General features: G+C 39.7%; 2 protein-coding genes across 2 annotated transcripts; both read right to left on the bottom strand.

Annotated features, from left to right (window-relative positions):
* Positions 1-3,561: 3,561 nt before the first annotated feature.
* borcs5 (BLOC-1 related complex subunit 5) lies at positions 3,562-10,183 on the bottom strand. Its single transcript, XM_022215999.2, has 4 exons — positions 9,684-10,183; positions 9,293-9,436; positions 7,683-7,840; positions 3,562-5,276 (listed from the first exon to the last, which is right to left on the bottom strand). Exons 1-4 carry the CDS (start codon positions 9,739-9,741, stop codon positions 5,043-5,045), a joined length of 594 nt encoding a protein of 197 aa, XP_022071691.1. The 5' UTR covers positions 9,742-10,183; the 3' UTR covers positions 3,562-5,042.
* Positions 10,184-10,976: 793 nt separating this feature from the next.
* smc1b (structural maintenance of chromosomes 1B) lies at positions 10,977-24,719 on the bottom strand. Its single transcript, XM_022216000.2, has 25 exons — positions 24,611-24,719; positions 24,064-24,249; positions 23,417-23,529; positions 22,731-22,934; positions 21,603-21,841; positions 20,832-21,090; positions 20,544-20,684; positions 20,311-20,393; positions 19,531-19,738; positions 18,935-19,120; positions 18,557-18,748; positions 18,270-18,416; positions 17,909-18,046; positions 17,565-17,681; positions 16,638-16,744; positions 16,238-16,379; positions 15,805-15,950; positions 15,140-15,293; positions 14,868-14,966; positions 14,609-14,765; positions 14,204-14,358; positions 13,489-13,640; positions 12,669-12,738; positions 11,697-11,807; positions 10,977-11,599 (listed from the first exon to the last, which is right to left on the bottom strand). The coding sequence occupies exons 1-25, from the start codon at positions 24,717-24,719 to the stop codon at positions 11,486-11,488; spliced, it is 3,729 nt and encodes a 1,242-aa protein (XP_022071692.2). The 3' UTR covers positions 10,977-11,485.
* Between the last annotated feature and the right edge of the window lie 1,755 nt (positions 24,720-26,474).

Here is a 26,474-nt window from a genome sequence, read left to right as displayed (position 1 = left end):
TTCAGCAACATACACAACCAGTCTAATCAGACTGCAGTGGCTCAGGGGAAAAAAACAGAATTTCCAGAGGAGTCACTCGACATTAGCAGAAACCCTTTTCTGGGCAAAGCGCACTAATTCTTAATTCTGATTTGGTCTTTAAGGTTGGTGCATATGTGTTGTAAACCCCAAGGGATGCAGTCAGCTTCCAGGCTTCTATAATGCCTCCCACATACAAAAAACTGGTTCATTAAGTCACAGTTCTCAAAGCTGACACTCTACAGATCCATATGATTCAATCACTTCCATGTGTTTTAAATGGTGAATGGTTGTATTTATATATATATCACATTCACCTTCACACACTGATGGCAGAAGCTGACATGCAAGGCACTAACCACGACCCATCAGGAGCAACTAGGGGTTTGGTGTCTTCCTCAGGGACACAAGCTCGACAGGCTGAGGATCGAACCAGCAACCTTCCAGTTACAAGACGGCCACTCTATCCACTGAGCCATGCCACCCCTAACATATATTGCCAATCATATGAAATAGATCCCCCAGGTACAGTGGCAGTACATTTTTAATAGTAACACCATATTTCAATCCATGTCTGAATCCAGAATTTGTGCCATTTTCCTGGGAGTGTCACCTCTCTCTGAGAAATGGAGACAGAAAGCAGGCAGTCGCCCACCAGCTCTACTCCTGCTGAAACCTCTGTGGTTGCCCTTGTTTGATCACTTGTCAAAATCCTTTTTTAAAAAAAAAAATAAAAAAAAAGGTAATGGAAGCTGTTACTGTGCCTGTTTCTCGTTTTAGTTTTTGTGTGTATAAACACAACAAAAAGAGTAAAAACGAATTCAACAGATTGTCAAAACCTGGTGAATTATGTGTTCATGCCGTGGCTAATGGGGTTTTAACTCACAACTGTTAACGTTTTATTGTTGTTGTTGTTTGGTTGTTCATTAATCTGACTCCTACCTTTTTTGATTTATTGTTTTTGTGCGTGTGAAATATAAAACAATAAAAGAACTCAGAGAGTGCAGTACTCTGCCAAGGCTGCTCAGTCGTATCATTTCCAACAGCTGTAATCTTGAAAAAAGCCGTGGTAGAAATCACAGCACCATAGAATGATCTTGCATTGAGCACAGGCGTGTGTTATGCATGTGTACGTTATACAGATACCAAATCACGCGACCTAAATATGTAGCAGGCGGTGGGAACTGATGGGACTCGGAAACACCTCGACAATTTAATCAACTTTTACTTCTATGATTTCCGATGGATGAGTACTGATAACTCCACAGCGGTGGATTTATAGTAGGATCGCAATCATGTGATCATCAGCAGGCATCTGATGTTGTGTTCACCTGTTGTCATAGTTACAGTGACGCCATGCCGCTATCTCACAATGACACGGAAACCTTTAACAAATCCATGGATCCAGACTATAAGCTGCATCACTGCCAAAATCTAATCAATTGGTCCTTGTGTCATTTCTGACCTTCCCTGAAAATTTCATCCAAATTCGTTAATCCATTTTTGAGTAATGTTGCTGACAGACAGACAAACAAACGCCGATTGTCACATAACTCTGCCGTTCCTTGGCGGAGTAAAAATATCTCCCAGAGATATTGTTGCTTCTAATTCATTGCTACCCAGAGGCCAAAGTGCAACCCTACTACTTAGTTTTTTCATCAAAGGTCTAAACAAACACTGAAACCTTTCAGCTCTCGACACAGGTCCCATCCACACATATATTTGTGTTATTTAGAACGTAGCCTTTTCTAAGTCTTTTGGCCTTTCAGCCACACATAAACACTGTGTAAAGTTACTGAAAACTGAACTTTTGAAACATTTCTACAATTAATTTTCAGTGTTGACATGTAAACAGTTTCTGGCTTGTGGTGCTCAATTTTGTGCAGTGGATTTGGCTAAAATAGAAAACACTGCTAACAGGACTTTCTGCATGCCTGTGTCATACATGCACAGTTACTCTTCCACTATATGAAGAAACAGAGGCGCCAGAATCAGTCACACATGACAGATATCATAACTTCATTGGTGCATCATTGTCGGCAGGCTACTGGAACCAGTCATAGTTTTATTTCAGGCTTCTACTGGCCAACATGGCCTCAGGGTTAGGGTTATAACGCCGCCTGTTGGTTTGGCACGCTCTTGACAGTCCTTAAAAGATGGTTTCGCTCTTTCATGTGGATGGGGATGTTTTTTGGACAAAGGAGGACAAATCCTATTATTAAAAAAACTCATGGGCATGTGGACAAGGTATAAATCTGAAGTGGTCAAGAGAAAGAGAAGACTAACAGAGCAAGTGAGCTTTAGGCTTTCCTGACAGGATTTGGGTAGCTGTTGGACCTGAGTATCCATCACTGTGATACTGTGGAATCAGAGCAGTACCTACTGGAGGCACTTAGGGTTTGGGGATATATTTTATTTAAGTTTGGTAACCTCAGTCACTCTCTTTAATAAAAGATGGTGTCAGATGTAAATCTAATCACTTGCTCAGGGAAATAAATGTTTCTGAAGCCCTAGAACAAAGGAAATGAGAGCAGGTGGGCCGGCAGGTGTTCAGACTGTTAAATGTCTTTGAAGGGACACTTTAACTCCTGAAACACCAAGGGCGAACACAGTAACAGCCCATTACTCATTATGACGCTCAAACTCTCCCACACTCTCAGAAGCAGCTGTTTTTGGATGATGAAAAGACCAGAGTTTATGTTTGGCACCATCTTGTGGACCTACATGCCCACGCTGAGCCACTGCTGTAATAATAACTTAACATTTAAAGTCTTTATTTTAAATTGGCGCGCTGCAAACTGACCAGGGATTAAGCTGGTGAACAGATCAGCTCACCCTAAAACACTTTTCTTATTTAGGTTTAATGGCATTCAAATTATTCAGATTTCTACTGGCACCAAATACAACATAAGCAAGTGGAATATTGTTTGAGGTAATGAGAATTTAAAAAATGAAATTTAAAGCACTGAACAAATATTGCTAAATTGAAGTGTTGATAGTTATAATCAACAATAAAAACAGTTGACCACAGAATATCTGAACAAACAGGGGCACTGTCTCTTTTTTTTTTTTTTGATAGTCACAGTGAAGATAGACAGGAAACAGGGGAAGACACGCAGGAAAGGGTCGCAAGCAGGAATCAAACCCGGGCCGCTGCGTCAGAGACCAGCCCCTGAACAAGAGTCGCCCACTTAACCAGTTGAGCTATTCGGGCGCCCACTGTCTGTTTTTAAATAGGATTTCAATGCTGTGGGCACCAGTCATTCAGAAAAAAAAACAACAACAAAAAAACTAGGTCCACTTGTCCCCTCAGAGGAAAGGGTCACTGAAAAATCACTCACTCAAAGAGTAGTGGTCAACTGGTTATTGCCCCATTATCACAGCCTGTATTCTGCATTTTATCGATTATTAGTGTGGTTGAATTCACAATAAAACACATTTTTAAAATATTATAAATGTAGCTTCTCTCCATCTGTTGTCCACCGCTGTCCACAGTTCTACCTCACTGGTCACACTTCATGACTGACAGCACATCAAGGGAAGAAAGGTTGAACAGTTTCTTTTAATGAAGCAGATGTGAAACATAAATAAATAAAGGCATTTTAACAATGTTTTGTTTTGGCGTTTGTGTTATTCTAAGTTTTGACACCAAGATTTTCATTTTTAATGCAAATATACCTCAGGTCCAAATGATGGGTATCAGTCTCGATTTATAATAATCCATGTTGGTATTGGCCCTTAAAAACATCACCTTTCCCCTAGTAAAGAGCATTATTCATGATACAGAAAGAGTGAAAGACAAGCCAAGACAAAGCAGGAAAGTTAACTTAATCCGTTTCTTCAAAAGGATCAAATATGAGTCAAATTGGCACCAAATATTCAACAGCGTTGTGGATGTGTGAATCTTTGGTATGAGTGATGTTCGGCCGTCACAAGCAAACAAACATACAGAGTTAATGCTGAAATCTGCTACAGTGATCAAAAAGGGTGATTTTGACAGATCTGATGAGTCCAAAATGTTTTCTTTTCTACCTCAGCATCCATTTTCTGCACCAATCTCCTAAAAAATGCAAGCATCTGGGTCTCTGTTGAGTCCATTGTTTCATTTTGTCCCTGTTTAGCATGCAGGCAGGGCTGACACTACTGCTCAAACAAAAGCATCCAAATAAATTAAAGTCAATTTCTCCTCACACAAAACTCGAGTTCACAAGCTTTGGGTTTTGTGTTCCTTGTACAGTATGTCCGAGCTGCTTGTGTAACACGAGTGCAACAATCCTTCTTTGTTCTTTTTGTGCAAATCTTCATCACAGACTCCCAAAATGAAATAGAAAATTCAAAGCAGTCATTCTGCATCCAAGCAGTTCCTGAACAGGATGTTCCAACAGTGAGGGAAGCATATGGTGTGGGAGCAGGAGGAAGATCCACATAGCACAACAAATATGTGTAATGAGAGGTGCAAGATCCAAAATGTATTTGCTGCAAGTTCTTCAGCAGCTCTGATGTTTTGGGAGGTGTCCATAAATCTCCAGCAGCCACTTATTAGGTTCCTTATCACTCGCATTCATAATAGAGTCTCTACACACAGCAGAACACCTGCAGGACAAGTTATTTAGAGCATATGGTGATCAATCTGACTCAGTTACAAGTTTTCACTCCTTCAGTGTAGTTAGATGAATAAAGGTGAACTTGGGTTTGATTCCCTGCAGTCAACCTGAATGCAATCGATCATCAGCTGCCCCCTCTCTGGGCAGGTAGAAGTATGTCTGTAGAGAAGGGTGTTATTGATTATTGGCATGTCTGTTTCGCAAACCGATAAATAAAAGAATAAAAATAACTGGACCCAGAGAGCTGACCAAAGCGGTGTCAAACATATACAGCAGAGCACGGTGTCCCCCAGGAAAAAGGAAAACTTCTGCATGTTTCCTTAACTCCTGCAAGTCTTAGATTCCCCACAGCTGGACAGACCTGCACTTCCTCCTCGATGAAGACTCAGGTATGAAGCAGCTGTGTTTGTTTTCAAGAGGCTACTTGGTGGCAGACTCCCCATCAGGCCTCATGCTGAAGGGCTCGAGGCGCTCGCTCTCAGGCAGCATGTTGTTGAGGCGCTCCATCAGCGGCACCGTCTGGTCGATGCCCATCTGGATGCGTCTCAGGATCATGGACATCTCGTTGACCTTCTGGATCTGCTCTGCATACTTGGCGTAGCGTTTCTGGCGCTCCTGCATTATGCTGAACAGGGTTTCCACTGACAAGTCCATCTGGAAAGAAAGAAGGCAGCAGGGAGATGAGAGATACTTTAAGACACTCAATGATACTTGGAATCCTCTCAAAACTAATTAGAGGAAAGTAGGATTTTTGAACAAAATACACTGTACAAGCACAAGTTTACAAATGTAACAGAGTTAGAAACATTTGTGGAAAACATACATCGATCAACCACAACATTAAGAGCACCGACAGGTAATATCACTGATCATCTTGTTCAATGTTCTGCTGTGTAACCCTGCCTCCTGAACACCACTAAGACGAAGGAGATCGTGCTAGATTTCAGGAGGACAACAGATATTCATCCCTTGCAAACTGGTGGGAACTGTGTGGAGAGAGTCTCCAACTTCTGGTTCCTGGGTGTGCACATCGAGGGCAATCTGACCTGGAGCATCAACGCTAGAGACATCATCGAAAAGGCAGGGCAGACACTCTGTTCTCTGAGAAATTTCAGAAGCAACAACCTCTCAGAAACTGCTTGTGTCCCTTTGTTGATGCTCAATTGAGAGCATTCTAGTGCACTGTATCTGCGTGTGGCTTTCCAGCTGCACTGCAGCAGACAGGAAAGTGCTTCAAAGAGTTGTCACCACAGCCCAGAAGATCACTGCTGCCTCCTCCCTTTCCTGCAGGAACTCTACAGCTCCCACTGTCTCAAGAAGGCACAGTCCATTCTCAGAGATCCAACCCATCCTGGTCATTCACACTATGAACTGTTACCCTCTGGGAGATGTTTTAGGGTATTAAAGGTAGACCAAAAAAAATAAAAATGTCTTTTTATGCAAGAGCCGCAATTGCTCTAACAATATCAAATATTAACATAAAACATATGTGTAATAACAATCATAATGTGCAATACTCTGATGATGTGAAATGACTGATGATTGTTTATGTGTGGATGAAATGTTATTTTTTAAAATTAATTTTTTTATTGTTTTTCTCAATTGCACAACAGGACACTTCAGACATTTTCTTTTATTTTTTACTCTGGTTTTTAAATTTTCTATCCTAGTCTTTTAACTTTTTTATGACAACTATGGATTGCACCTTCAGTTTCGTTGTACATGTACAATGATAATAAAGACATTATATTCCATCCTGCAGTTCATGAGGATGTGACTCTGACCTCCCCACTGAGGATATGGTGCCCCGGTACATCTAAAAAAAAAAACTGCTCAGAAACACCTCAAGGTACACAACGAAGAGCCCAATGCTCTACTGTGGCCGGATGCTTGGAGCAAACCTGATGCACCCAGCAACCCACAGGACCCAAAGGTTTTACAACCAACATCCAAGTTCCAGACAAAACAGGACTCTGGATGTGTCCTGTATCTATACTAATACTATACTATACTATACACGAGGGGAACAGACACAGTATTAAGCAGGGGATTTAACTTTGTGGCTGAGCGGTGCAAAAGTAAACATCAGAAATACGATACAGAAATGACTTTATCATGCAATCAAATTTAAGCAACTATGACATAAAGGCTAAAAAGTAATTTCACATTGGTCAAGTTTTTTGTTTGTGTAATATATTAATTTTTTTTTAACCCTTTAAGCTTCAGTCAATTCCAGCTGTTTTCAGTACAAAAAATCGCTAATATTCTATTTTTAAATAAAAAAATTACGAAAAATACGGGGAATATTGGACGCGCATCGGGAGGTGCATTTCCTTGAAAACGACCGATTCGGGGATTTTATACCGACTTCAGGACATGTTTTGGACAAAATAGTTTACTGGCTTGTGTCATCTGATGTAAAAGGTTGGATTATGGCCGTTTTTTGTGGAATCTTTTTTTTTGTGTGTAATAATAAACCCGGAAATGTGAGTTGCGCTGTGTGCTTTGAAGCCGTGTATAGAGAACGGATGGATGAATATTTGTTTTTGTCGGACAAATGTGTTTTTCTCACCCGCTGTGGTAATCGCATCTGAAAGTGGTTTATACCGGCGGATTCATGAGAATCTAAGCTTTCCATCGGTGTATAGTGTTTGTATAATCGTGTTTGCACCCGTCGGACATTCCTGAAATTCCTATGCAAATTAGTAGGTGTACCGCCGGCGGTACACTGGAGCTTAAAGGGTTAAATAAAATAATTATTATACGTTTAAATTCTTTATTCTGTCACGCAACACTCCAAACACAAAGATATTCAATTTATTACGCTATACAACAAAGAAAACCAGTGAATAGTGACATTTTTCATTAATCAACTATTCGAAACTTTAACTCATTGTCCAAACTGTTAGTTCTTTTTTAACGATCAATCACACAAATGTACTTCTGCTATTGTTTCTATGTTTCTTACTGACGTATAACCCTTACATCCAACCGATAGAAGTAATATTGTTGTAGACCTTGTGCATGCTAAACGTCTCATGCTGTAATATGCAGCCTTACCTCTTTAATCCTCTTGACGAGGGCGTTCTGGTCAAAAGCCACAGCCTCAGCACACTGGTGCAGGTGGTCCTGGTATCGGATGCAAAGCTGCAAAACCTGAGCAGCATCCAGTCTTTCCAGACAGACGCTGCTGGGTGACGTCTGGCCACTCAGCACCCCTGTGGAGAGAAAAGAGCAAAGCACGTACATGGACATATTAGAACAGATAATTACTTGACAAGAGCCTAACACATGGTAATTACTGTAATTATCAATGCATAAGGTCTGGCAGAAATGTCCATCCTGCTATTTAAAGAGTGTGCCTACACAGGAAACTTGGCCCATTATCCTGATTCTAACACCGTGTTAATGAGTTGCAGCTACAACCAGTTTCACCACACAGAATCTGAAAAATTGACCAGTGGACACTGGCTGAAAACACGACAAAATGATCCACGTGTGAAAACTAAAATGCTAGAGGAAAGGCAGAACATCTGAAGAGTGTACTGAGAGTGACCACAGAGTCTAAACTTTGTTACAATGTCTTTAAAGGTTCTCTGTGCAACATTAAGAACTACTGGATGTCACTGCAGCACAAGCATAATTGTTTTGATAACAAATATTATCAAATATTTTTTGAAAACAACAGAAAGAATTTTTAACGCTCCTGAGAATCAAATTTAATGATTCTTTTAATGCCATTTAAGGCCTTAATTTTCGTAAAATCAATTTAATGACTATTAATGCTTTTTAATGCCCTGCAGAAATCCAGAAAAAGGATACCATATCACACGTCAGATGACACTCTGAAGGAGACTGCAGATGTAGTTGAAGCATGTCAGCAAGGTAAATCCATACTTTCCTTAATTAGTTGTTGGTTTACAAGTAACACTATTCTATAGTGTGAGTGTATGAATAGGTGAATGAGAAACACACTTTAAATGATTTTATAGAACCAGTGTAAAGTTAAAAAGCACTATTTAAGACCTTTATTAGTACTGATTTTAGCATTAATGCTATCTATGTTCAAAAACATACACAATGCACCCATATTTATTTTCAGTGCACTGTGAAGGTTCTTTGTATGTGTTCTGCTTTCAGTTTGTGTACCAGTCCAGTAAAGTTTGTTACACTGAGAAAAAGTCTGCAGCCGCTGGTTAAAGTAGTGTCTGTGTCCTCATCACGCTATCTGATAACTGTCCTTAAATGCCACACATGAATAGAGCGTGGATTAACTCAGCAGTGGAGAACTTGTCAACCAGCTGAACAGCACAAAAACCTTTCTAACCAATATAGAGTCTATTTCTATTATTTTCTCCAAGTCAGAGAAGAAAATCTTTTGCATGGCGCATTTATATTTTATTACGTGTACATGTGTTCAAAGGGCACTATGTCTAAAACTGAACTATTCATCATAGATGTATAATTTTACTGAAGAATATATTTTATCTTGGTGTACACATTCACCTGTGAAAACGGAAATTCTGCTGTGGGTCAGTACTTGTACACAAATGTGTAAAATGCATCAGACCGCATTTAGTTTCAGACTAAATGAACTGCATGTCTTTATTATGACATGTGGAAAAACAACACTAAAATTCCTAACGACAACTGTAAGACTGAAAAGTTACCTTTCAGAAGTGGCTGAAAAGTAGGTATCTCCTGAAGCTTGATGACATCAGGGTCGTTGTGGATATTTCTCATTGACTGGGTCCCCTGTGCCACAACCACAATATCATCCATCTTTGCCTTCTGCTTTGCTGGAGATGGCACCACTGCAATGATAGTAAAATTGAGACGCAAGTATTGCCATGAAATCACAGGACTAATCATATCTTAGTGTAAAAAGCACTGACAGAATTATATTTACTTGTAACTTAGTATTTTCATAGTGGTATTACTTTTACCTTCAATGGATACTTTTAATTGTACAGACACCTACACTAACACGAAATGTCAACGTTACCGTGGTTTACATCTATAATCCATTTACAAGAATATTGCCATGAGATGAGGTCTTACCTGACGAGCTGTAGTCGGAGTGTTTGTGCTCCGCATCGCCGCTCTGTTCGGCTCCCATGGTGCTAACGTTGGGTTAGCGAGCTAGCAGTTAGCTTTAGTCAACGTGTCCAGAAACTGCAGCAAAATAACTAGGTGTGCTAGTTACAACAAGTCTGCAGACACTTCATACGGTCCTCAAATACACCAGTACTCACTACTAGACAACCATGTCTGCATTAGAGGAACTGAAATAGGCTGAAGGTTCTGCAATTATGAGCTAGCTAGCTACTCAGGCTAAGTTTGAATGATTCCTGCTACAGTTCACGAGCTAACTGGGATAACAGACGACTTTTTGAAGCTAAGTGAGTCCTAAGCAAACTACTGTCTAGACGGTGACTACTGTAACTTTAATAATTAAGCAACGTTTACGTTACACTACAACAGAAATGACTGAGCTTACTCCTGTTTATGACGAGGCTACACTTCCGTAAATATTGATCACGTGTTCTGCCATAGCATTACCGCCCCCTACCGCTGCTGTAAACCTCTGCTGTCTCTGTACGACTCTACAAATGACCAATAATATTAAGAGAAATAACACCATTTCATTCAAACTTCAAAAATAAAGATTCCAGTAAACAAAATACATATGTATGAAATAAATCCTGAAATAAAAAATAAGGCAATAAATATGTAAAAAAATGTAATTACTAAATAAATAGTATATTTTTCAAAGAAGTGCATTTTATTATCATATGGACTTTCAATTCTGACTTCCTCATTTATTTATTGCAGGATTCATTTCATGGCCTCTTTTTTAGAATAATTGTTTATGTGTTTATTTATTTATGTATTTAATAAAATTGCATTCAAGATATTATGCCCACTTGCTCAACAAAACTGACAAATTATCCATCCATCCATTCTCTATACACCGCTTTATCCTCCCTAGGGTCGTGGGGGGTGCTGGAGCCTATCTCAGCTTACTCGGGCGAAGGCAGGGGACACCCTGGACAGGTCACCAGTCTGTCACAGGGCTACATATACAGACAAACAATCACACTCACATTCACACCTATGGGCAATTTAGCGTAATCAATTAATCTCAGCATATTTTGCAGAGAAAACCCACGCATGCACAGGGAGAACATGCAAACTCCATGCAGAAAGATCCCAGGCTGGGATTTGAACCAGGGATGTTCTTGCTGCAAGGCAAAGGTGCTAACCACTACGCCACTGTACAGCCCTCTGACAAATAATGCAAGATTTATTTATTAGGTTTTAATGTTAAAAAATGTTAGTGCACGCAGTATCTTCAGCAATGTAGATTTAATGAACAGAACCAGATGAAACTGTAGAGAATAAGGCCCCACAGACGCTGACTCCAACTCAAAGGAAGCCTCTTCAGAGTGATTTTGAAACCATTAAACTAATCAGTAACGGAGCTTATGGAGCTGTGTATCTGGTGAGCCATAAGGAGACTCGCCAACATTTTGCCATGAAAAAGTTACAAACACTTCAAGTAAAACAAGTTATTGATATAACAACATTTATCTACTTTGAACAGCTCAATAGGAACCACATTTCAGATGAGCAGAGTTCTCCTGAATATGTGGTTGTTGTATGTTAGACCATACTTCGATTTATTTACCACTCACCTAAAAACACCTGCTCAAATACGGGCTTGCAAATCCAATCAAACTGTAAAAATATTGAGAAACTTTGAGATAACTACTTGGTCAAAAGACAAAAGTAAGAACTGAAGCCATTTAACAATGACAAAAGGGAATCCCAAACTCTGGCTTCATGCATGTGATTCCAGGCTACACGAACCCTGTGGTGTGCGCTCCTTCTTGGTCTGTGTCCCATTCTTCTTCATCCAGAGGGTAGGGGCGCAGGTCCCAGGTCAGAATGCGACTGAACATGCATTCATCAAACTGCAAAAAAACATAATACTGTAGTGGCTGCACTGTCATGTAGGAAAGAAGTTTAAAGTTCCTCTCTCACTTATTACATGATATAAAAGTTACTTACAGTTGAATAGACTCCCAGCAGTGCGTCTGCCCGGGAGAAAAACTCCTCCTTCAGGGAGATGATGATGATCTGCATGTTGTCCTTGGACTCCTCTCTGATGAAACTGGTCACCTGGATAAACCCCCAACACAAGTTACACACAAATATGTTCTATAACATATTAAACATCCTGCCACACAAGTTAAACAGTGCCCATGTCGACTATCTACAATAGCATTTGATATTTAATATACAGCAACTGTGCATATGAATGAAGATCAAGGCAGCAACTTTTCATTATGGGCTGATGAGGATAATTCTTTTCATTGAATTCATTATTAGTGAAACCTAACAATTTCCCTTACTTCAAGATGACCCTCTACAAAACAAATGATAGAGAAAACAAAGAGTCCTTACAAGAACGATTTCATCACAATTTAAGTCGTCAATTTACCCAACCTAACAGTTATGGAGCAACACGATCAGTTCATTGTAGTTCTGTCTGTCCACCTGGATAATGATAAGCTCAATATTCTTTCTCTTTCAGTTCAAGTGTTACGTCTGAACCAACTCTGGAGAAACATATAGTGCTTCAACTGCTAAACGCCTGTTTATGTTGACGTCTGCAGTTTATTGCTGAGGAGTACTGTGTGGTGGGTTTTTAGAGGTTTCTCACTGGAACTGATGTTATGATGACAGCGAGAGAGAAGCAAAACAGCAAGGTGATGAGTCAGCTATACAGTAAGCTCATATTTGCTATAAAGCTCTGTAAAGTGGAGGGGATTCACGAGAAAATTCTTTGGAAGTTCAACACTAGGAGGGACCCCTTCATGATTGACATTGTTTTCACATGACGATTAAAAATGTATCAATTCTGATTGTTGCATAAATATATTAATCCATCATCAACATTAGCTGGCAGTTCATTTTGTGTTGATCAAGTTTAACAACAGTAGATATTAGCAGTAACTGCACATGCAGCTGGGATCTTACCTTGCCAATGTTCGAGTTGTCCAGGGCTGCATCCACCTCATCCAAGATGAAGAAAGGTGCAGGTCGGAAGCTGAGAAGAATGACAAAAACACCAAACAGCACAGACGCAGGTCAACCCAGATGTGGGTCAAGTGTTAATAGTCATGACTCAGAATGAGACTTGCCAGTCAAAAGAGGTAAAACAAAAGCTTTAGGTTTAGGAAATAACAGCAGTTTCAAACCACATGAAAATAATAAAAAAGAAGCAGCAGTAACAGAATTTCAGATTCAGGAGACATGTCAAGTATCATTAGAGTGATTTTTTTAAAGTAAAGTCAGTGAAGTGAAATAGCAGAAGAACAAAATGCACTCCAAAATGACTAAGCCCTTTCTCTTTATCTCCATTCATCTGTTTAAGCAGTCACAGTCATTACAGGATAAGCATCATAGTCCACAGTCAGAAAATATAGAAGTTTTTTTAAAGACAATTTTTGATGTGTCAACAGCTGTGTTATTACTGTGTTTCCTTTGTTTTGCCATGTTGTTCATTAGCTTTGGGGAGCAACTATCCAGCTGTCTGGCTATATGAAAGTCAATAAAATACTGATGCAGCTCAAAAATGTTGGAAAGTGAGAGGATTGTGGCACAATGTTGGTGCAATTTTAACACATCAATCTATCAATTACTGATTTTAAGTTAATTCTACTCATTGTCTGATACCATTACATACATGTTATTATCTAGAGTAATACTTTAATCACACTTTTTGTAATCTTTCTATAACTAGTTGGATCTATTCCACTATAATGAACTATCATGTAATGTAATTTAACAGTGTTACCTGTGAATGGCAAATATGAAAGCTAGAGCAGCGATTGCCTTTTCTCCACCAGACAGATTGTCCATGGACATGAAGCGTTTCCCTGGTGCCACACAGTTGTAGCTGATGCCACCCAAGTACGGTTCATCTGGATTCTCTGCACTCAGAATGGCCTGGAGCACATATAGCAGAGTATTTCATTTCGTTTATTCAACTTTGCTATTGAAGGCCTCCTGTTTTTTGTTTGGAACACATTTTGATAAACTCATAGGTAATGAGAATAACATAAAGTGCATATTAGACTGATTAGTATACAAAGGGTGATCAAACACTTATGAGACTGTACTGAGAAAATCCCAGTGGTCACAAAAACACAGAGTCATGAGACATCCTGACTTATGACAGATACTGCTTCCACATGCTGCAAGTGGACCAAGAATGGTCTCAGATCTTTTTGATCAACCCCTCAAACATTTAGTTAAAATCAAAGTGCCCGTTACAAGGGAACCAGACTGGTTTAGACAAACAGTTCAGTGTATTACATGTCATCTCTTAAGTGTATACAAACGTTACTGACTGGTAAGTATTTCCAGTACAGACAAGTAAAATTTGCATCAGGATGCTTTTTACAAACATAATTCTGGAGTAGGAAAGAAATTAGACTCGAATACAGATAAATATAATAAACAAAGAAACTTCATATTGTGTTTTTATATTTCACATCTTGGTGCATCACCTGTGCGCTGCTGTTCCTGCATATTCTTTTATAGATTTGGTCAATTACGACAGACACATGGTCAAAGCACTGGCTGAAGAGCTGGTAGCGCTGGGCTTTTACTTGCTCGAACTCCTGACTACACTTTCTGGCTGCTTCAGTACTGGCATCAAAGTCTAAATCAGGGAGAAAAAGCAGTCCAGTCAACATATTGCAACATTTAAAAAACATGCGGAATTCTTGCATAGAAATAAAAATCAAGAATTTCAACAATAAATAATAAAAAATATATACATCATGCAAACACAACGCAAAATATACAAATGGTTTTTGGTTGGCAAAGCCCTGTTCACAGAGATTATAGTAACATATTCAGCTGGGAGTTCCATTTTTAAAAGAAAAAACTTAACAGAATACACAAAATACCTTCCGTAATTCCCTGTAACTTGTCCTTGATCGCCCTCATTTTCTCCACAGCCTTCAGGTTGGGTGCGATGGTGCGATTTAACACTTCCTCTATGGAGAGCACAGACTCATTCAGCCTCTCCATGTAGGCCTCAAACTCCTCGTCATCCTGCAGACCCTGTCAAAACATTTTCAGTACATGGTCTGTAACACATACTTGTCATAAAAATGAACAACACTGAGAGAAATTAAAAAAAGATTATGAGGCTTTATGTCTCACTCTGAGCTCTGCCTCTAGTCCAGAGTAGTCGATGACTAGATGTGCCTCTCTCTCATAGATGTCCATAGTGGCTGAAGTGCTTTCCGAGTCCATCTCCAGCTGCACAGAGCAGACACATCAATCACCATAAAAGACTCTCACCACAGAACTTTAGTATTTGTTCAAAACATGATCATTTGAGCTCAAATTAATATTCAGTACTATTCCAAATTTGCTGTATTGGTGCCACACTGGTAATTCAGACCAGCTTTCCACACATCTCTGTGTCCTACCTGAACTTCACTGATTTCATTCAGGCTCCCTGACAGCACAGTGATGGGCAGGTCCTGGATCTTGCAGGCCAGCAGCATGTTATGTCTAGTCAAGCGGTTCTGCTCCAAGGCAGTCTCTGCAGACATCACTTCTTGCTGAAGCTTCACCAACTCTCTTCATATATGAAAAGTACAAATAGAAAAAAAAAACCTTGTCAAAATATGCTACATGTGTTCCTGTTAGATTTTATCATGCACTTATAACCTAGACATCCAAACAGAATACCTTAGTTCATGTCATATCTCAAAAAGTCACAACTCATCATAACAGAAACCACTGTTCATTTAAATGGATGCTTCCATATTACTGATGGAAAATACCTTTAAATGCATCATAAATATTCAGATACTATTTTCTTTCAGTCTGTGTATTAACACAATTGATATATAAATATATATATCAATGTTGCAATTTAAGTCACAGATTAACTTCAAGCTAAATTAAGAACCAGAACGGTTTGCACAAATGAACATCACCTGGTACACAGTTAACAGTTTGTTAGTGTTCCCTCCATCCATATTGCAGTTTTATTATTATCAGCAGTAGTACAGGCAGCTACAGTGACAACTGCACAACAGCAGAGAAACAGTAACAATGACATTAATAATATTAGACTGTGTTTTACTTGTTAATCTCCCGAAGGCTTTGATTTTTCTGGTCCAGCTCAGCTTTGACAGCAGCCACCTGGCTTTTCTTAGAGAGCAGCTGGTTGTTCTGCTCCAGCAGCTTATTCTGACCCTCCTCCACCACCTCCAACAGCCTCATCTCATCCTGTAGGGAGACAGAAACAACCTGCAAAGCCCACCAAGGAACACAACAGCTACATGTTTGCTTTAGCCGGCTTGTTTCCAGCTAACGGCCTGACTGTCCACGAAACCCATAATTATGGATTTTGGATGGGATTGATACACCAGAGGATGGGTATTCATTTTGCCAGGTTTCTCAGAAAATAAAGTGATGATTCTGGATAGTGTTGTACCTACTGCCACATTACAAGATATGCTGCAGATTGATGTCAGTGAACTTCTTCATATCACCATTAAAAGTGAGATCATTACTTTTCTCTGCTCAGCCATGGTTCTCTCCTCCTCATTGATGGTATCCTCCATTTTGCGGAGCTTCTTCCTCTGCTGCTCCATTTGGTGTTGTTCATATTCCATCCGTGCAGTCAGGCGGGCGTGCTGACTCTCAAACTCCAGCCTGAAGGTAGAGATTACTGAAGGTGTTGCAAATCAAATGAAAACTTGCCTATTGTGATTGTACTAAAGGGACAAATTAAAAAAAATTCATTTCAACCTCCTTTTTAAAAAATTATTTACATTATCATATATAAATGCACGATGTTGAAAAGCAAAGCATGCTTTTGTTGATAAGTGTTTATCACTGAGTTGTTTATCATAAACAAACCAGCACACATTTGTCTAATGACAGAAATGTACTGGTCTGTTATTGCTCTACCTTTTATTTTCAAACTCTGCCTGCCATTTCAAGTACTCCTGCTCATACTCCCTGATGTTGTCCACGCCAATAGCAGCACAGAAGTCTGAAAAAACCACGTCCTCCATCTAAATATACAGAACAAATGTATACTGTTAAACACCTATAGTATATATGCAGTATATAGTCTATTCTACAATTTCATTTAGCTTTCATCCAAAACGACATACATCTGAGAGTAGATACAGCACAAGCAAAGATCTAGTCAAGAGGAAACAGCCTCGATAAGTGCCATAAATCAAGTTCAAGTGTGATAATAGGACCTTGGGTTCCTCGAGGCAGTGCTGGAGGTAATAGGAGTTATCTTTTCTTTTTGCAGTCTGTCAAGCGCAAAGGTGTTCAGCTACATAACAAGAGCTGGTTCTAGCAAGTTGATAAAGACATAGTTTGCTCAGCACTTGAAAATTTCCATTTTCTTTTTGGAAATTATTCTATTTATTTGATGTTTATCTGTACAGAGACATGATGTGTGAACTGATGCCACATCTCAAAGCATGTATAGCTAATTAAATTTATAATGTCTGTCCCTAGATGGGCTTTTAAAATTCATATAACATAAGGGCCAGAACACACATTTAAGGCTACACGCATAAATTAAAAATACAAGCAGAACACTAAAAGACAAAATACAGAAAGATGGCGAAGATGGCTAACTGGTGCTGATGGTGATGCCTGTGAAAACCGAAAAACCAAATTAATCAGCGCTTAACAATGTAATGAGGCATCATATAACATTCTGGTTTTAATTCAAATTCATTTAAGTGTTTTAAATTCTTAAGATTCTCAAGAATAAATGAAAATGAATTGGTAACCCTAGAAGAGGGGCAAAAACTGTCATCCAGGTCAGCATTTTGACACAGATTGTCAAAGCCCTGTAAACAGCAGTACCTGGTCAATCTGGTGTCTAATCGCCTTCATCTCTTCATTCTTGGCCTCCACACTCTCATGCTGCACCTGAATCTGACAGTTCAGGTTTGCTAATTCACTTTGCATTCGAGAAATCTCCTGAAAACAATCAGTGGGACAGATGAGGCACAATAAGCACTGACAAATTGTGAACTGTCAATTCATCTCTGCACTGTGTATGTCCTTGTACATCTAATGTAATTTCAGACTCAAGTGGTTGTGGCACAGCTAAAAATATCTGCAATACACAAAACCAGTACGGCCATGTCAAATGCCACATAATGGAATATGATATTAAATGTGAGATGTGAGTTCTCTGCCCCTACCGCTTGGCATTTAACAATGACTTTCTTCCTAAGGTTTTCCAACTCAGCTTTAGAGTATTTCAGACGGGTCTGAGCTCCCTGAGCCTCCACAATGATCTGTTTCAGGTCTGCCTCCTTCCTCTTCAACCTCATTAAATCCTATTTCATAATCAAGACAAGAGCCTTGTGGTTAACGAAAACAATTCAACAAAAATATACTGCAGTTTTGAAGGATATAACAAATTCTAAAAAAAAAAAAAAGTACGTTTGTGTAGACAGAGAAGATTCTACAAAATTGAGGGATTTAAACTGATATACTTTAATGAAATCAAGATTTTTTAAGCTTCAGAAGATAAATGTGACATTTTGTGACTGGACTCACGTGTAACTCAGTGACCAGCTGGTCCTTGCGTTCCTTCAGATGCATCATGTCCTTCTCATTCCAGCAGCGAGCTTTGCTGCGCAGGTCACTGGAGCCTCCAGAGATTGTGCCTGATTTTGAAAACAATGTTCCATCCAGAGAAACTGTCTACAGGAAAGACAACAATTTGACACGTATTCTGTTATTTTAATAAATACTTGCAAAAGAACTAACATTTTTTTGTGCTTCTCTCTCTAACCTCCTGGATTTAAATGATTTTGACTCCTGCATCTGTGAGCAAAGTTTACCTTGAAGCGCTCCTGTCTGTCAAAAGCCATACTCCTGGCTTCTTTGATGGTTTCACACACCAGGGCATTGCCACAGACAAACTGCACCACTCTCCTCAGCTGGGCAGCAACTGCGGCAGGATTAACTTGTACAACATCCACAACCATCTTGGCACCAGACATCTCCCTCAGTCGCTCGTTCAAAGGATTCACCTGTGCATACAGCAGCGATACATTCAGAGACAGACTATAGGCATGTATGTGTACTTCTGTGATTGACAAAGAAATAAACTAATTATTTACACTACATTCTAAATGATTTTAACAGCCTTTTGGGGATTTTCCATTTTGAACCATCTCACAAATGCATGCTTCCCTTCAGAAACAGTTTCAACTTACCACCAAGTAGTCAACAGGCAGGAATGTCTCAGGTTCAGCTCTCTCCTCCTTGATGAAAGTGATGCAGTCAAGGGCTACTTTCTCTGATGCCACCACGATTGCATTCATGTATTGTCCAAACACCTTAGTGACAGCCAGCAGGTACTTCTTATGGATAGGGCTGCACAGGTCAGATAGTCGGCCATACTGGGACAGGACATGTGACAAATTAAACGATTCAGCAGTTTAAATGAAAGAGCGGGGGGGGGGGGGGGGTGGGGGGGGTGATGAGAGGAACAGGGGCAGTGTGAGTGAGAAAGAAGGTACATCGAAATTATTTAAATATGTTGACAAAGTACATGTTAAGAATCTTTCTCCAAAATCCAATACTCCTTTAAGTTGTTTACTACCACTATGTTGAGACAGACAGAAGACTCAACAGTGAACAAGTTATGAATGATGGATGGCTCTGTACCAAAGTGGTTTGTGGTTATACTGTTGTGATTACACCAAAAACAAGAATGTCTTCTATTTGTAGGGATTTATAGCCAGGTTTCAGTTAGCCAAATTTAGCAGGAGTGATGATTGTACCCATAATAATTATGACTGTTTCTTACCACAGTCTCAGGGTAGAGCCTGCGGAGCTTCTTGAGCACCTCCTTGCGCTGCAGCTGCCGTTTGCTCTCCTGCCTGTACAGACAGGCATTGCCCAGCTCCTCCATCACCTGGTTCAGCTCCTGGTTCACCTCCTCGCGACGTTGACTGCCTCGCTGCAGCTCCACACTCAGCCTCTCCTCCCGCTGACGGTAGTCCTCAAGGGACGACCTGAGTTATAAACCGTATTGACGCATGAACGGTGGACAACGTCACGCATGTAGCAGACAAATGGAGGCTGTTTCAGATGTGCTCTCACTATTGAAAAAACTATATCTGGTTAAAGCAATGGAAGGCACTTTAGTAGAGCGTGCTGGGATCGACCCACAACAGCACACACACTCATCCACTGTGTGTGACAATTATCTGCTCTAGTCACACATGAGCTCAATTACACATTGCAAAGATATTGTACTGGCAGTAAGGGTTAATTCCATTGAATGACTGGTCCAACTGATTTGGATGTTTGCGTTCTCACATACAGCTCCTACAGAGAATATCTAGAAGAGATAATGGCTGCAGTTTATGTCTGAAAACAGCTTCACATTGCTTTTATGATAAAGTATGCTCAGTTTTGTTCTATGATGTAATATTTTGATTTCAAGGTGTATCATTAATTTAATTAATGACTTCCTGAAGTCGAAAAAAATGAATTAGCCTCTACAAAGATAGCATCTATTTATCATTTAGATTCAGTGAGTACTTGTAGGTATCATTTGGTCTAAGATATACACTTGACTTACATGCAGGTCTTGGTGTACTCCTCGAGCTTCTCTGCTCTGTGTGTCAAATCTTCCAGCTGGGTTTGATTGTTCCTGATGGAAACCTGAAAAAAAATGTTCCAAGTGTGGTAGAATTAAGACCATATAAATAACAAATTCTATAATGTGAAATGTAGATAAATAGACTTCTGTTTTTCAACAGCTGTTTAATCTGTGGTAACTAAGTTTAAGCAGAAATGAGTAACTAACAGTACCTCTACTTCCTTCTGTCTGCGCTGGTCGAAAGCCATCTTTTCGCAGTCCGCTCTCACCTCCCAGTGAAGTTTTTCTTCCTGCTGTCTGAGGACAGCCACCTGTTTTCGGGCCAGCTCCTTCAGCTCCTTATATCGCTCCAACTGCAACCGATACACAGGCAAGAACACAATAAGGATGTTTTGACTACATAAGCATAACATGTTGATATTAAATACAAAGACAAAAGTGAAAAAAACTAAAGGTAGAATTGAATTTTTCATCTCTGTGAATAGTGTATGTCACATCACCTGATCCTCATCCAGCTCAATGTCTCTCCTCTGGGTAGCTGCCTGTTCTCTGACCTGCTTCTCATAATTCCTCCAGGTTCTTTCAAGTTCAACAATTTCCTGCTGACCTTCTGCCATCTCCTGCTCTTTGATAGTCAACAGCTTCTGACTCTTCTTTAGGCCATTACGGGCCTCCTCAGCCTTCTTCATATGATGAGAGGTGTTCACTTTGGCTTTGACATACTGGGACCGAGACTGGGCTAGGACATGCTCCTGTGTTCTGTGTGACAGGGTGAAAGAAGGCCAGTTACTTCTGTTAAATAACAGACTTGCGTTCACAAATCAACAATGTACAAACATAATAATTTGATTGGGCCTAAAAAGATGCTATCACAAGACTTTTGTCTGTTAACCTGGAGCAAAATGGTAAATTGTTTTGCTGCTCCATCAAATATCATTTGCTTACAGGAAACAAAACAGGAAACTGATTCTGAGGTCCATCCTTCAAACTGATAGGATTGGTTTACTAGGTTTGTAACTTAGAAATCCCTGGAAGTCTGTATCAATGCTTTTCAGATGATAACACATGTTACGCATGTTACAGTCTCTAAGTGCAATTGCTCAGCTATGACGTTGAATGCTGATTTCGCTTATGATGTGTCTTCTAGCATATATAATGAAATACATGTCCATACATGTTTATGAGGTAAAAACCCTAATTCGTGCCAAAGGAGTACTTTAACACATCCTCTAAAATTTAAACTCTGGCACAGGACAATAAGTCAAACACACCGGATCTCCTTCTCTGTGTGCTGCTGCTCTCTCATGAGGCGACCATGTTCCTTCTTTTGGGTTTTGACCGTCTGTTCCAAGTTTACCAGAGTCTCGTTCTTAGCAGCTGCTGCGAGTTGTTTGTCCCTCAGGGTGTCACTGGAAGCTCTGATGCGCTTTTCATTATGGTAGAGCTCAGCGAGAGTCAGCTGCATACGGTTTTGTTGGAGATCATCCAACAGTTCCTGATATCTCTCGGCCTGGAAACAGCATGACGTGTGGTGAAGTCAACAGATGAACAGGAAAGTGAAATTACAGCAACTAAAATAACACTCCAGTTAATGCAGTTTATGATTCCATTCTCGTCATCACACAGACTGCACATCAGAAATTTAGGACACCATCATGTTTTTTCCTGTTTTTCTTTACTCCACATAAAGCACATCAACAAAAATAGTGGTTGGGAACATCCCTGGATGGAAACAAGCACAAAGACCCATTAGAGGAAGAAAGTCAAGGGAAACAAAAGCGTAAGGTCTTTAAAAATTATCATGATAGAGTTTGTATGTTATGTAGCATCCAGACAAGTTAAGCTGTGATTCTTGGACATAAACCATTCTTTGATTTGATGTGAGGTTACATTCAAATTATTTTCCCCCCAAACTGATAATATGTTACGTATGTATTAAATGCAGTAATTCAGGCATCAATGTAGGTGGGACTGTAGTCCATAACCTACTTAATAGTCATTCTGTTTACTACTAGAGGAGTTGTGTCTGAAAAAGGTGCCTCCACAATCAGAAAACTACCAAATCTGGCAGAGCAACACTCACTGGATTACTAATCACTCACTGTATCTCACAGATTAAAAGTAATATTTCTAAAAGAGTTTGGCTGATGACTTTTTTTTCAGAAAGCACATCTGGCCCATGAATCAGGAAGCAGAAACAGCAGCATTTAGTGATAGTCGACCATTATCATTACAAGCATTTGCGCTAAGACAGACACTTCATTTGTCTGTAGGTAGTTATGAATGTAGCTGTCAGATGAAATAGTTAGCTGTGTTTGGTGATTTTTAAAATGGGGATGCACAAGCATATATAGCAGGATGGACAGCAAATTCATATTGTTTCTGCATGTTACCATTACCTCTAATTTTTCCTGTAAGACCAGTTTCCTCTCAACGATGACAGACTTCTTCTTGTTGAAGTGAAACTGTGTGTCCTCTGTGGCCTTCAGCAGAGCCTCTTTCTTCTTGTGGTATTCTGCAGCGAATTCCTTGGACTGACTGATGCACTCCAACATCTTGGTCCTCTCCTTTGGGTCCTTCAAAGCTATGGACTCCACTGCCCCCTGGTGACGAGCATGAGAGTGACATATTCATGAGGCATTTCTACCACCCGGTTTTAGAAGGCAGTTGTGACTAAATCTATCACCCCCATGCTATGTAATACATTGTTATAGTAATAAAAATAGAGATAAAACTTAAACAATCACAGATACATTATTTAAATGACAGTTTACTGCCATAATCATTTTCAATCATTTATTTAAGCAATTTCTTATTCTTTGTAAAGCCACCAATATACCGTAACATGTCGTTATGGGCTGAATGCAAAAATGTCACCTATGTTTTTCAATCTATGTCTTGTATGAAATCATTTTTTCTTTATACCCATTCAACACTATCTATTAGATGTAAATTGGCTGACAAAAATGAAATACAACAGAATCTTGTAGAACTTCAAATATTGTTCAGGAAATCTGTTTCCCACCATGATTTTCATATTTAACAGTACTAATATACATTTCGGTGCAGTCCCATAGCATTTTACCTGGAACACGAGACAGTTTTGAGCTTTGGTCACTATACCAATCTTCCGGAGCTCCTCCATGTATTTGGCCAAAGCTACACGTACACCATCGATGCGATACTCAGAGGAGGCCCCTGAAAAAAAACCAATAAAAAGCAGTTAAGACACATTCAACAAAAATCTGTATTTATCTTGAGGCAGAACATCTGCAAGCTTTGTCTCAGGATAGTTTTTTGCCAGCCATTTTTTCACAGTGATCAGTGGATATGTAGAGAACTGGGACATGTTGCTGTAAAATGTTTTCCTTGAACAATATTTATTTTGAAAGACAAAGAAAATATAATTTATAGCTATTGTAATTCTCAACACTTCATACAGCTACGAAAAAGCCTGGACTATTTACATGACATGTGGTAGTCCTCTCAAATGCCTATATTGGAACAAGTTCTTATTAAAAAAATTTAAAAAAAAAAAAAAAAAAAAGAACAGAGAACGACAGCCAACACTTTTATAACCGTATTTTTAAAGCTTACTGAAAGATGATAGTAAAGAAAGTATAATGTAATAATGCACTGACAATGTTTCTTCAGTAACTGTCAGTGCCTTATTACATCAGTAAAACAAAAAGAATGCTTTTTTTTTTAATCGACTCTACATATAATACTAACCAGTAGTGGTCCGACTGAAGACGGTTTCTTGGTCGTCGTCGCAGAACCGTATGGCCACACTGGTGGTGTCCGACACTGGCTGCCCGATGTGGGCTCCGTGGATCAGGTCCTCCGGCTGCTTCACTCGGAGAGCGGTGGCCCGCTCCCCCATGGCGAAGCTCAGGGCATCCATCACATTTGACTTGCCTACAGTGATTTTACAGCATAGCTACATTCGCAGCGTTCACTACAGCATAAATGATAAATTAGCTAAGAAACATTAAGCTAGCTAACATTAAGGCTACTCACGATGTTTTAACTTTTAACTAATATACCGAGCTCAATATACTTGTAATTAACCCATTTTAATATATTCATTGATTTTCATATAGTTCATCATCTAATAATAAAGAAGTAAGCTCAAAACAATAAGACTTGCAGACTTTTATCTGACAATTGAGAGCTTTGAGTTAGGCAGCAGCTAGCTTAATATAAATTCAACTGAGCAAGCAGGCTCTTGAGCTAAGCTTAGCTTGCTAGAGTATTTGTGTTTTCAAAGTTTACTTACCGGAGCCATTTGTGCCAATTATACAGTTAAACTGCATGAACGGACCGATAACTTGCTTTCCCCGCCATGATTTAAAGTTTTCAACCTCAATTTGTTTCAGGTAAACCATCTTAATGTGTCTGACCGAGGTGAATGCAACAACTAACTCTCTCCAGGGTCAGAGAGCAGCTAAAGGAAGCAGGATGTTGAGAGGCGGGAAACTTGTGCAGTTTGCAAGAAGTGGTTTTAAACAGTCAGTTAGCCAAACGAACAAATATACTACTGAACAAATATATAAACGCAGCATGTGTCACTTTATTGAATGCTATCTATTTTTATAAATATGGGGGAATAAGTATTTTTCCAACACACAGCATCTGTACAAAGAAATGGAGGCCATGAAACAAATATTGGAAATACAGTAGCAGTGGACAGTTGGCGGACATTTTGAGGGACAGCCTGGATCACATTACTGGGCATGCAGAGCTGTTAAATCAGGCATGGGCCAACTACGGCCCCCGGGCCCCGGGCTTTTCAATCCGGCCCGTGAAATAATTTTGTCAATATTAGAATTGACGAAATTAAAGTAAAGACCACATTCATTTGGCCTTCCCCTGCAGTACGTTTCTGTTGACCCCACTAGATGTCACGCTCCAGACACAAGTGACCTTTGTTGGTATATTTTCTCTTCTTCTACGTTGCAGCTGCATTGAGCCCTGCCATAACAATGAGTGGATGAAAGAAAAGAAAAGTCGACAGTGAGTTTCGAGTGCTTCAGAAGGAGCGGACTACTAAATATTTTTTCGTTGAAGTCCGTTCAAAGGCTGTATGTCTTATTTGCAATGGAACTGTTGCGGTTTTTAAAGAATACAATATCAACCGGCACTTTTCCACGAAGCATGCTAACTACGCTAGCAACCAGTCAACGCAAGAACGGACAGCTACGGCTCAGAGGTTGGCAGCCTGTTTACAGACTCAGCAAAATACGTTCTTTTGGCAAACTACGATTCAAGAGTCAAGCACGAAGGCAAGTTATTTGCTAGCATTCAAAATAGCAAAGGATAAGAAGCCCTTCTCCGAATGGGAGTTTTTGAAAGAATGCATGGTAGAGACAGCAGGTCCCCATCAGTGGACCAGAATCAACTCCAGGTGTGGTAGGCCCCCAGGAGGAAACACTGGAAAATCGAGGGACTAAAACAGTAAAACAAATAAATAAATAAAAAATAAAAAATAAATAAAAGGTATGGAAGCTAAAACTGAGGATAAAAGAATAAGATGTATAAAGTAAAAATTTATATATAAAATAGTAATAAAAAAATGTAAGAATAGAGGTCAGCTTAAGAAGTTATAAAAGTTAAAATGAGTCAGTTAAAAGCCTGATTAAAAAGATGGGTCTTGAGCCTCTTTTTAAAAACATCAACGTTCTCTGCGGCCCTGAAGTTCTCTGGGAGGGTGTTCCACAGTCGGGGGCCATAATAACTGAATGCCGCCTCCCCGTGTGTTCTAGTTCTAACTTGTGGTATCGTTAGAAACTCAGCACCAGAGGACCTCAGGGTCTGCGAGGGTTGATAAAATAAAAGTAGTGCAGACAAATAAGAAGGCCCAAGACAGTTAAGACACTTATAAACTAATAAAAGAACCTTAAAATAGATCCTGAAGCGCACGGGGAGCCAATGCAGCGATTTTAAGATAGGTGTAATATGCTCCCGCCCTCTGGTCCTCAACAGCACACGTGCGGCTGAATTTTGTAATAATTGTAAGTTATGCATGGTCTTTTTAGGAAGACCAGAGAGCAGGGCATTACAGTAATCTAAACGACAGGAGATAAAAGCATGCATCAGCACCTCCGTACTGGCCTGAGAGAGGAACGGGCAGACTCTAGCTA

This window comes from Acanthochromis polyacanthus, chromosome 8, assembly GCF_021347895.1.
Source record: "Acanthochromis polyacanthus isolate Apoly-LR-REF ecotype Palm Island chromosome 8, KAUST_Apoly_ChrSc, whole genome shotgun sequence".
NCBI lineage: Eukaryota > Metazoa > Chordata > Actinopteri > Pomacentridae > Acanthochromis > Acanthochromis polyacanthus.
This window is presented reverse-complemented; position numbering and strand designations above follow the sequence as displayed.

Coding starts and splice junctions, on each gene's coding strand:
- smc1b (XM_022216000.2), bottom strand. CDS start 24,719: ATGGTTTACCTGAAACAAATTGAGGTTGAAAACTTTAAATCATGGCGG. Junction 24,250..24,610: donor AATTGGCACAAATGGCTCCG/GTAAGTAAACTT, acceptor AAATCACTGTAG/GCAAGTCAAATGTGATGGAT. Junction 15,951..16,237: donor CCATGGCTGAGCAGAGAAAA/GTAATGATCTCA, acceptor GTCTCCCTACAG/GATGAGATGAGGCTGTTGGA.
- borcs5 (XM_022215999.2), bottom strand. CDS start 9,741: ATGGGAGCCGAACAGAGCGGCGATGCGGAGCACAAACACTCCGACTAC. Junction 7,841..9,292: donor TTTTCAGCCACTTCTGAAAG/GTAACTTTTCAG, acceptor TTCTCTCCACAG/GGGTGCTGAGTGGCCAGACG. Junction 5,277..7,682: donor TCGTCAAGAGGATTAAAGAG/GTAAGGCTGCAT, acceptor CTTTCTTTCCAG/ATGGACTTGTCAGTGGAAAC.